This window comes from Ipomoea nil, unplaced genomic scaffold (assembly GCF_001879475.1).
Source record: "Ipomoea nil cultivar Tokyo-kokei standard unplaced genomic scaffold, Asagao_1.1 scaffold2792, whole genome shotgun sequence".
Lineage (NCBI taxonomy): Eukaryota > Viridiplantae > Streptophyta > Magnoliopsida > Solanales > Convolvulaceae > Ipomoea > Ipomoea nil.
The window spans coordinates 199,255-211,994 of record NW_017619220.1 but is presented as its reverse complement, the minus strand read 5'-3'; the positions used below and the strand labels follow the sequence as shown (position 1 = coordinate 211,994).

General features: G+C 37.0%; 1 protein-coding gene across 1 annotated transcript; it reads right to left on the bottom strand.

The window, feature by feature from the left end:
* Positions 1-5,764: 5,764 nt before the first annotated feature.
* LOC109157751 lies at positions 5,765-7,774 on the bottom strand. Its single transcript, XM_019305590.1, has one exon. The coding sequence runs from the start codon at positions 7,772-7,774 to the stop codon at positions 5,765-5,767; it is 2,010 nt and encodes a 669-aa protein (XP_019161135.1).
* Positions 7,775-12,740: the final 4,966 nt, after the last annotated feature.

Here is a 12,740-nt window from a genome sequence, read left to right as displayed (position 1 = left end):
TCATATATAATATTACCAATTAATAGATTTTATTTAATTTCCATTTGACATTTACTTACCAAATAAGTTTTGAATCTCTATATTCATAATTACATAACTATATGTTCATAATAATGCTCACAACACTATGTTCATAATTATAGAACTATATGTTCTTAATTGTTGAACTATATATTCATAATTATGAACAATTTTGGAATCGTGTGTACCTTGCAAGGTGAACACAATTCCACAGCATAATTTATCAGGTCAATAGTACTAAAAAAAAAATCTTTGGACTTCTCAATACTTGCCCACATTGATGGGCAAGCAATTATGTTTGTAAAAGGAGCATTGCTCTTCTTATATAGAGGAGCTCAAGAGCTCATTCTCTAAACATTTTCAATGTGGGATCAAATGATCCAACATCATTTACAAAGGGGAGTCCATGGCACCCTTTTGTCTTCTTCTTATTTATTTTAGTTTTAATTTTATTTTGTATATCGTTTTGTTTGGATTACTATTATATTATTATTATTATTATTATTATTATTATTATTATTATTATTATTATTTTATTTGATTATTGATAAATTCGCCAAAATTTTAACAAATTCATCATTTTAACATTTTAACTTTAATAAAAACCCCCCAAAAAATTATATAGTAACTCAGTAATTTACTCCAAATGGCTAAAAACTAATACAACACATACAATTTGTGTTAATCTTTCACAATCCCCATTAATAATAAATAAATAAAAACTAAAATAAGAAGAGACAAAGTTGAGGCTTCTTAAGAACTAATACAACACATACAATTTGTGTTAATCTTTCACAATCCCCATTAATAATAAATAAATAAATAAATAAATAAAAACTAAAATAAGAAGAGACAAAGTTGAGGCTTCTTAAATAAGAACCTTTTGACATCTCAATACTTGCCCACATTGATGGCAAGAAATTATGTTTGTAAGGGGATCATTGATCCTCTTATATAGAGGAGCTCTCTCTTTTCAAACATTTTCAATGTGAGATAAAAATGATCTCAAGATCATTTACAAAGGGAGTCCGTGACTCCCCTTTGTCTTTTTTTTTTTTTTTTTTTTTTTTTTTTTTTTTTTTTTTGTTTAATTTTAATTTTAATTTTAATTTTATGTTGTATATAGTTTTGTTTGGATTATTATTATTGTTGTTGTTGTTATTGTAATTTGATTATTTGACAAATTCATCTGTTTAACATTTTATATTTTATAAAAACACCAAAAATATTATTTAATAACTTAACAATTTGCTCGAAACTGCTAAAAACTAAAACAACTCATATACATTTTTTGTTAATCTTTCCCAAACCCCCTAATAAATGAAAAAAATTAAGAATCAATTAAGATAAGTTTTTTTTTTTTTTTTTTTTTTTAATAAGAGACATTTGACACGTTGGGTTTTAATAGGTTGTGGAACCATGTCCACCTTGCAGTTCTATGTTCATAAATACTGAACTATAAGTTCATTATTATAAAGCTATATATTCATAATCTTTGAACTTCATATTCATAATTATTGAACTCTATATTCATAATTACAGAACTCTATGTTCATAGTTATTGAATTATATGTTCATAATTATAAAGATATATATTCATAATTTTTGAACTTCATATTCACAATTATTGAATCTCTATATTCATAATTAGATAACTATGTGTTCATAATTATGTTCAACACTATGTTCATAATTATAGAACTATATGTTCATAATTTTTGAACTATATATTGATTATTGATTATTATTATATTCATAATTATGAACTAATTTTGAACCATGCCTACCTGCAAGGTGGACACAGTTCCACAGCATAATTTGTCGGGTCAATAGTACTATAAAAAGCCTTTGGATTTCTCAATACTTGGGCAAGCAATTGTATGGTTATATAGAGGAGATCAAGAGCTTCTCTTTCTAAACATTTTCAATGTGGGATCAAAATGATCCCACATCATTTACAAAGGGAAGCCACCTTTGTTTTTTATTTATTTATTTATTTATTTATTTAATTTTAATTTTAATTTTATTTTTTATATAGTTTTGTTTGGATTATTATTATTATTATTATTATTATTATTATTATTATTATTATTATTATTATTATTATTATTATTATTATTGTTATTTTTATTATTTTAATTTTATTTTATACTTGAACAATTATATTTTTATTATACTTGAACAATAATATTATCAATTATATTATATTATAGAATCTAATGCCATAATATTATCAATTATATATAAGCTTTATTAAGTATTTGACCAATAAAATATAAAATATTTAATTAATTTGACTACAAAAGTTTGGGCGGGAAAATGAAATAGGAGGATTTTACTTATATATTGTCAAAAAGTCATGGCCACTCATACTCAAATCAAAGAGCGCAATAATACGTTAATTCTTGAAAAGGAAGAAATGTCACAAAAATTGCAAAATGCTCTAAATGAAATGAGTAATTTGAAAGCCGAAAATGTTCGACTTCAAGAAGAGTGCAAAGCTAGAGAGGTTCGAGAACATAACCTTCGGGAAGTAATCGCATCATTTACGAATTCATCCAAAATAATGGATAAAATGGTAAATATGCAGAAACCCGCTGGAGATAAAGCCGGACTAGGCTACGATCCATCATGTTCTCAAACCCCTGTGAAACTGACTAATTCTACTACCACTTTAATTAATAAAGTCCCAGTGGTAAAATTTGTGAAAAGTTAGTATAGCACAATGAGACAAGGAGTTGGTAAACAAATAAATGCCCATAAAAATGTTGCAAGGCTGAATAAAAAATTTAATATCTCGGATAGGCAACAAAATTTTAAAAGGCAAAAATTTGTATTTCCAAAGAGAACCAACGAGTCTAGTGCAACAAAACCTCATAGGAATATGGGAACAATTCCGAGAATTGGGGCTGGGAGATTATATCCCTCAGAACAAGACTGGTCGCTTGATGACAAACCATGGACCAAGTCCAGATTTGCTCTTTTTCATAAAATCAAGCAACTATCTGCTTCCCAACCCGCACCAAAGCATTATTCGCAAGTGCGTTATGATTATAGAGTTTTTAATGGTTACAAATCACCTACTCTTGGATCAGTGGGATCTAGGTGGATTTGGATGCCAAAAATTACTAACACAAAAGGACCCAATCAAGCATGGGTACCTAAAAATAATTAATCTTTCTTGCAGGAAATTTGGTATTTCGATAGCGGTTGTTCTCAACATATGACCGGCAATAAAGCTAGTCTAGTTGAGTTCAAAAGTATCGAAGGACCAAAAGTAGTTTTCGGTGGAAACGATCGATATGGAATGACAAAAGGAACCGGCGCAATTGTGAAAAATGGTCTACGAATTGATGACGTATCTTATGTTGAAAGATTAAAATTTAACTTGTTTAGTACAAGTCAATTTTGCGACAAAGGATATCTCGTAGAATTTTACAAAGGCAAATGTCAAGTCAAGGACGAATCTACGAATGAAGTCGTACTCGCCGGATCAAGAAAGAAAAACATGTATGTTGTGGATTGGAGTACAACAAAGAAATCCGTATGCTTGATGGAAAATAATTCGAATGAAACTTGTTTGGAATGGCACAGAAGGCTAAATCATTTGAATTTCAAAACCATCAATAAGCTTGCCAGAAATAATCTAGTCGAAGGACTACCCAACATTGTGTTCAAGAAAAATCAAATTTGTGATGCATGCCAGAAAGGAAAACAAATCAAAGCATCATTCAAAGTCAAAGCTCAAGAGTCAACATCAAGACCCTTAAGTTTACTGCACATGGATTTATTTGGTCCAGTAGACCCAGTAAGTATAAGTGGTAAGAAATATACTTTGGTTGTTGTTGATGATTTTTCTAGGTACACTTGGACAATATTCATCAAGAAAAAGGATGAAGTCTTATCAAAGCTGCCAGAGCTATTAAAGCTACTACAAGTCGAAAAGGACATGAAGATTGCAACAATACGAACCGATCGAGGAACAGAGTTCGTGAACAAAGTGATTCAATCCTATTGCAATTCACAAGGAATTTTACATCAATTATCTGCTGCACGAACGCCGCAACAAAATGGTGTAGCTGAAAGAAGAAATCGAACACTCAAAGAAGCCGCACGAGTAATGATAACGGCCGCCGGTCTACCAAAAAGATTTTGGGCAGAAGCGATTAACACGGCGTGCTATACTCAAAATCGCAGTCTAATCCACAAGTCTTATAACAAAACACCATATGAATTATGGAAAGGGAGAAAACCCAATCTCACCTATTTCCATACATTTGGTTATAAATGTTTTGTACTTGTTAATGGAAAGTCTCAATTAAAAACTTTTGACGAGCGAGTGGATGAAGGAATATGAAAAAGCCCGTGTATCTTGAAATCAATTTAACACTAAGGATTCTACTTGATTTTATATTACTAGACAATTTCGCTGTTTAATAAAATCAATTCAATCAACATATAAATAACGAAATTGAAAGCGTAAATAAAGTAAAGACACAGTAGAATTGTTACGCAGTTCGGAGCTCCTTCTCCTACGTCTGCGGGGCAACCCACGTCTGCCCAATCCACTAGATGTTCACCACAGAGTACTACAAGAGGTAACTACAAACGGCTCACAGCCTTTACCACTACAACTCTTCTAAAACACCTACTCAGGACTGAACCGTGCATGCCATAAACATCTTTGGTGTAGCACTTCAGCTGTCACAGGTACTAACTCGTAGTACAGATTTAAATCACAATTAATATAATCAATATTAAAGCAGTATTGAAGGAAGCTTGCGTATGGATATAGAAATTCAGAATTGGCAACTTCCTCTTTTGATTTCCCTTCCTTTTATAGTGTACGAAATCCCCATTCCACCAAGCCTTGAATGTAGCTTCTTTATGTGGCTTGAAATCTTCTCAACCACATCTTCTTTTAACTTGATCTTCAGACTTGCTCTTTGTCTAAATCATTTCCAATAAACCTCCACCACACATTTTAGCTTGGTCCAAACTATTAATTACAATTCATGCTAACTAACATTTACATAAAATAAATTAATAAATTAGCCAATCTAATGTGTACTTATTTGTACACTTACAATCTCCCCCTTTGGCAATTTATTTGGTAAAACAATAGTATCATTATACTTAGGGAAAAAGGAACGAACAATTTTTTATTAAAATCCCATAGTATACGTACTTAACATATAAAGAAAATTAAATATGCAGATTTAACACTTCAAAAGCTTATATGTGTGTGGACTTTTACTTTGGACCTTGGTTGATGTTGACTCACATGCTTCACTTAATTAATGAATAGAAAATTATGCTCGAATTAGTGTTGTATCAAACATACCATATGTGTCACGCTTTCCATACTGTAATGGAAAACCAATATGTAATGTGTCACGCTTTCCATATGTGTCACGCTTTCCATACTGTAATAGAAAATTACTCCCCCTAACTTGAAGCTTTCCTTTCTTCACAACCATTCCAATTAAAACCAATTTATACCATGTAGTCAACATACCAAATATACCAAGTCATTCATTCTTAAGTCATTCATAGTCATACCAAAAATAGTTATAGTCATACCAAATTATTAATAACATAATCCATACTAAATACCATCCAAAAACTTACCAAACATCCAACATCCAAACTTAGACATACTCCCCCTTTCTCCAATACTCCCCCTTTGTTTATGCCAAATAAATGACAAACAACCTGGTGAACATCATACTAGTGGATTGGATTAACTTGCAGACGGGGTACCCGATTCAGATTCATCACTCTCAGAAACAGACCCAGTGTCAGCGCCAGCAGTGGATGTAGTAGATCGAAGACGAGCATATATGGCCTCCATTCGGGCAATTTCTTCCAACTCAGCACCCAACAATTTTTCTAAGCCATCAATGGTAATTTGTTGAGATGCAACCGATGTGCGAATCTGAGCTATTGATGCTTGAAGAGTGAGGACAATTTGACGTCGATCCATGAGCGTCTGAGGTTCCTTGATCACTGCAGCTGGACGTGGAACAGGCGCAGAACCAGTGTCAGCAGATGAGGCAGGGGCAGACACCGGAGGTGTGGCAGACGGTACATTGGGAGTGATCATGAGTGTAGCTCTATCATCATAGTGATCCTTGTTCGTCAAACGGTCATCATACTTGTAGATTGAGTCATTAGCAATCACTACTTCATCTGTGTAGGGCTTGAACCCGTGTTCCTGTAGAAGTCCAAAAATGAGACTAGGAAACGGTAGATGTACCTTGGGTTCCCTATGACGCACAAAATGCGCAAGGTGGCCAAAGATGGTTTCTCCTAGATTGATAGGAAGGCGATTCCTGATCTTGTAGAGAAGGGCAGCAAGCTGGTCAGACACAAGATGATGACGAACAGCAGGCATCCAATTAGCTGAGGCAATTCGGAGAAGAACTGAGTAGACCGTGGTGAGCTTTAGGCTTTCAAGTCCGGTGTTAGGCCACGTGACAATTTTGTTGTGAGTTAAAGCAGCGGCTAGCAGATTTGGACTTGGGTCAGGAGCAGCTTGATGATTTGGAGTACCCAAATAGGAATTAATCACGGCCGGACTTAGGGGATACCATTTGTCCCGAATGAAGACTTGTTGAAATCGCGGTGATCCCTCCGAGAAAGTATCCAAGGTTAAGTTGGTGTAGAACTCGGCAGTGAGCCATCTGGAATATGGGCCAATATGTACAAGTGATGCAAGCAGAAACTGATCACGCAAAATAGGAACAATGTTGCATTTTTCTGTCAACTCCTCCACATTGATGGATTTTTCCAAAATAAACTCTCGCGTAGCATGAACTCTCCAGTCGTGCATCAACTCTTGTGACAGTAAAACATGATGATATGTCTTCTTGGGTTGTTTCTTTTTTGAGCCAGAAAGACCAGAAGCAGTAGCTGGTGTAGGAGCAGGACCTGGTACTGGGACTGAAACTAATCGAGATCTTGTCATTCTGGGTGGCAATGTGGGCTCTCTCTTTGATTGCTTGGAATCAGACAGGCAGGTAACATCCTCCAATGCTCCAATTTTTCTTTTCCCGGCTGTACCTGAAACAGTAAGTTTTTCTTTCCCTTTTCGGGAAGATTTGCTCACGGGCACAGATATGATTGGAACAGTGTCATGGGCTGTGGATACTGGAATGGGGGCCTCTACTGGTTTTGGAGACGGAACAGGAATGGTAATGGGAATAGAAAATGCAGCACAAGTCATGGGAGACACAAACTGGGTAATATTTCGAATTGAGAAGGGTGTGGTCACATTACGCACAAAATCAGACAATGAAACAAGATTATCAGGCAAATTAGACGAAGCATTATATGGATCATCGGGAAAGAGAGGGGCACACATATCACTGGAGGTAGACACACACTGATTTGGCAAATTAATGTTGAAATTCAATTTTCTAGAAGCAGAAACAGACTCATCTAAAGGTGAGGATACTACCATGGTTTCAGGAGATGAGGCATGAACAAACTCGGATTGTGGCTGTGGGGGCTTAGTTGATTCGGTCGGAAAAGTCCACGGCTCCACTGATATGAACCGAGCAAGAGCTTGAATTTGTCTGATTTCCCTATCTGAGAGACCTTCAAGAAGGCTTGCATGGTGCTTGATTGTGGCTAGAACTCGATCCGTATCATCAGAGGTAAGGGGAGATTCAGCGTTGATGATATGGCGAAAAAGCTCCAATCTTTCGGATTTGGTGGTGAATATGGCGAAAGGGTTGTCATCTTCCATTGTTGGAGAAATTTGTGAAAGAAGATCTAAGGAAGAAGATGAGAGTGACGGTGGTGATGAGTAAGGGAGCTAAAGAGACAAAGCATTAATTTGTTGATATATGATGGTGAGGTGATGGGTCTCAAAAGCCGTGAAGGAGGGAAAGGATTTGACTAGGTGGTAAGGCTAGAAAGTAGAGTTATAATAGGAGAGAGAGATGGAAGTTGTTTCAAATTGATATTTCAGTCCACATGTTAATTTTGTAGATAGAGCCGGGTAAGGAAACATGGATATATAGGATCCTCAATTGCGTTTTAGCTAAAATAGAGAGATAAAAGGTGAGGAAATTAAAACGGAAATAGGAGAGCTTTAGAAATTTATTTTCCCTGTAACACAAAGTCAACAACCACGTTAGAAAAAAAATTTAATTCGACATTATTTGTGATACCTGATGTGAAAAAAAATTAGGCCGTGGGATTGCAGACTCCAAGGGCAGCTCTGAGCAGTTCAAATCTCGATTTGTCTAACGGCTTGGTGAATAGGTCTGCAAGATTTTTATCTGTTGAGGTATACTCCAAGATAATTTCTTTTTCCTCGACTAGTTCACGAATAAAGTGGTGTCGGATATCTATGTGTTTCGTCCTGGAGTGCTGAACTGGATTTTTTGAGATGTTGATTGCGCTGGTGTTGTCACAGAACAATGTCATACTTTGTTGTTCTATACCATAGTCAGTTAACATCTGGCGCATCCAAAGTAATTGTGTACAGCAACTACCCGCCGCTATATACTCAGCTTCAGCTGTGCTAAGAGAAATCGAGTTCTGCTTTTTACTTAGCCAGGCGACTAAATTTTTTCCGATAAAGAAACATCCGCCTGATGTACTTTTTCTGTCGTCAGCATTTCCTGCCCAGTCAGCATCACTGTACCCTGCAAGATTCAGATTAGTATCGTTCGAGTACCAAATACCATAATTTATCGTACCTTTAACGTATTTTATAATACGTTTTACCGCCTTTAGGTGTGACTCTTTCGGATTGGCTTGATAGCGTGCACACATACCAACGCTTACCATAATATCAGGACGACTAGCGGTTAAGTATAATAGACTGCCTATCATACTCCTGTACATAGTAGAGTCTACAGACGTTCCTTTTTCATCTTTGAACAATTTAGTAGTCGTGGAGATAGGCGTACGAGCATCCTTTGCAGATTCAAGCCCAAATTTTGATAGAAGATTTTTCGCGTATTTTTCTTGTGAAATAAAAATCCCTTCTTTAGTTTGACTTACTTGTAATCCAAGGAAATAGGTGAGTTCGCCTATCATGCTCATTTCAAACTCCTGTTGCATTACCTTGACTAGCTGATCTGTCTCTCCTGGTTGTGTGGATCCAAAAACGATATCATCTACATACACTTGAGCAATTGTTATGTGTTTACCTGATTGTTTTATAAATAATGTTTTGTCTGATCCTCCTCTTTTGTAGCTATTCTGAAGAAGATATTGAGTGAGTCTCTCATACCAGGCTCTTGGGGCCTGTTTTAAGCCATAGAGTGCTTTTTGTAATTTGTAGACATAATCTGGATGATGTGGATCTTCAAACCCTTTAGGCTGAGCAACGTATATATCTTCCGAGAGATATCCGTTTAAGAAGGCTGTTTTAACGTCCATCTGAAACAACTTGAATTTTAAGGCACAGGCAATCGACAGAAGGAGTCGTATTGACTCTAGCCGTGCAACAGGGGCAAATGTTTCGTCGTAGTCGATTCCTTCGATTTGGGAGTAGCCTTGGGCCACAAGTCGCGCTTTATTTCTAGCTATGTTGCCAGCTGCGTCGGTTTTGTTGCGGAAGATCCATTTGGTACCTACAACATTAACATTGTCAGGTTTAGGAATTAGAGTCTATACCTTATTTCGTTCGAACTGCCCCAGTTCTTCTTGCATGGCCTTGATCCAGTGTTCGTCTGTTAGAGCTTCTTTGACATTCTTTGGTTCAATCTGGGAAGTATAACAAGAATATCCCGCTAATTGAAGATAATCACGTTTCGGTTTACCTCTGGTTTTTACGCCGGAACTAGGATCTCCAATTACGTTTTGTATTGGATGAGCTTTCTGGATACGAGTAGGGATATCAACGTTACCATGATCAGTGTCAGATTCAGACTCAGACTCAGTTTCTTGCTCTGGTTGAGTTGAGATGGGAGATGGCATAGGAGACTCTGGATTAGGTTCAGGACAACTTGAGTCAGGTTCTGTCACTGGTTCAGGACGAGACGTTGTGATAATATCACTCGGTTGATCATCGATTACAACGTTTGTGGACTCCATAATGGTTTTGGTAACTTTGTTGTATACACGATATGCCCTGCTGTTCGTTGAATAGCCGAGGAAGACGCCTTCATCGCTTTTTGTTTCAAACTTTGCGACAGGGTTTCGATCCTTCAAGATAAAACAACGTGATCCGAAAACATGAAAATATTTAATGTTTGGTTTCTTACCTTTCCATAATGTATACGGAGTCTGATTCGTGCCTGGACGTAGATAGACCCGATTGATGATGTGACATGCTGTATTCACAGCTTCTGCCCAAAATTTTTGAGGTAGTCCTTTGGCATTAAGCAGAACTCGTCCCATTTCCTGAATTGTGCGGTTCTTTCGTTCAACGACTCCGTTTTGTTGAGGTGTTTTCGGAGCTGAGTATTCATGTGTGATTCCTGTTTGGTTGCAGAAGGTATCGAACAGGTTGTTGTCGAATTCTCGTCCGTGATCACTTCGGATTCGAATGATGGGCTCATTTCTTTCTTTTTGGAGCTTTAAAGCCAAAGTTTTAAAGGCTTCGAGAGTTTCGGACTTGTCCCTGAGAAAGGTAACCCAAGAAAAACGAGAATAATCATCTACGCAAACTAGTATGTATTTCTTACCTCCAACACTTTCTGTTTGAGTTGGACCAATGAGATCCATGTGGATCAGTTCCAAGCAGTGACTTGTGTTTATAGTGTGCTGCGCTGGATGAGAGGTTTTGGTTTGCTTTCCTGCTTGACATGCACCACATATGGTTGGTTTGATTTTCAGCTTGGGTAATCCACGGACACCTTCGATTTTCACAAGTTTGTCGAGAAGTCTGTAACTTAGATGTCCTAGCTTTTGGTGCCAAAGCTCAGTTTCATCTACATTGATCCTGCAACACAAAACATTGTTAGTAAGAATATAGCAATTATCAGTTGACCTTGTACCTTCCATAACACATTGATTTGCTTTGTCTAGGACACTGCAACTATTTTTGTTGAAGCTCACGTTCCAGTTCTGGTCACATAGTTGACTTATACTTATAAGATTTGCATGTAGTCCTTTGACTAGTAGAACTTTCTCCAGTTTTGGCATACCAACTACATTTAGCGTGCCTATACCAGTGACTTGTCCTTTTATACCGTCGCCAAAGGTAACTTCACCTTTGCTTGTGTTTACGTTACTCAGAAATTTAGCATTTCCCGTCATATGACGTGAACACCCGCTATCAAAGTACCATTTTTCTTCTCGGCCTGTACTTTTGGAGTGAAAGGATACGAATGAGATATAATCTGTCTTTTTCACCCAGATTTGTCTAGTAAAGGGTTGAATGTTCTTGTTTTTGAACTTCTCGATTCTTTGATCCTTGTAGAAGTAGTAGCATTCTGGTCTGGTATGACCCCGTAACCTGCAATAATGACATACCGGGTTATAAGATTTGTAATATGGCTTGAGTGATCTTACTGTACCAACGCGACGTGTCGCTGTGCTAGACTCTGGAATATCTCCTCGACCAAGGCCTGACGCTTTGACAAACACCGTTTTGTCTTTTGAGCTGTTTCCTGTGAAACCTATCCCAAATTTTGCCGAAGTCTTTCTTCCAGACTCAAGGATTTCGTCAAGTGTAGACGTGGTATCCATCATTTGGATTTGGCGTTTGTAGGTGTTCAGCTCCTGTTTCAGAGTCTGTACCTCTTGTTTCAGTTTTTCTTCTCGGGCCAATGCTTCTTTAAGGAGCAGATCCCTATCGGCTATTTGAGTTTGATACACTTTCTTTGCAGTTGTTACAATCCCTATTTCACTAGTTAATCTACGATTTTCTTTCCTTAGTGCTGCCCATTTGGGATACAATTTATTAAACTCAATTTCAAAAGATGATTCACTTGACTCTAAATCTTCTGCAGAATTATACTCGCCTCCTTCTGAGTCAGCAATATCTTCATGACACGGTTTAGTAGCCACATGTGCAGTAAAGGCAACAAAATTCCCAGAAATTTCGTCTGAGTCCGATCCTCCTGTTTCACCGTCCGAGTCATTATCACTCCAAGTGATTGCTGACATGGATTTCTTGCGTCGAAGATAGGTGGGGCACTCTGCTTGTACATGTCCGAAGCCCTCACATTCATAGCATCTGATCCCTTTACTGGTGGATTTCTCTTTGGACTGTCCTGGACGTGAGCCAGAAGACTTGAAGGTGGATGAACCGGATTTAGAACTCGCTTTAGATGATGACGCCCCCTTTTGCATATTCTTGTTTCGTGAACCTTTTGACACCTGTTTCAAAAGTTTAGAAAATTGTTTAGTAAGAAATACCACGGGATCATCACCTACTTCATCTAAATCAGGTGCACAATTATTTTCTTCAGCGGTAAATGCTACTGTTTTTTGTTTCTTTGTGTGATCTGTTAATATTTCCATCTCATAAGTTCTTAGATTCCCCATTAGTTGTGTTACAGTCTTTTTCTCCCAGTTGTCATGTTCCTGGATTGCTGTGACTTTCATCCTGAACCGAGGTGGCAGTGATCGTAGAATTTTTTTCACCAAATTTTCTTGAGTGAATGGTTCTCCGAGGACCATAGCCCGATTTGCTAGCTCTTGCACACGAGTGTGGAAAGTCACGATGTTTTCATCTTCGTTCATCCGGAGCTCCTCAAAGTCTGACTGTACCAGTTGCAGTTTCGATTGTTTTACCGACGATGTGC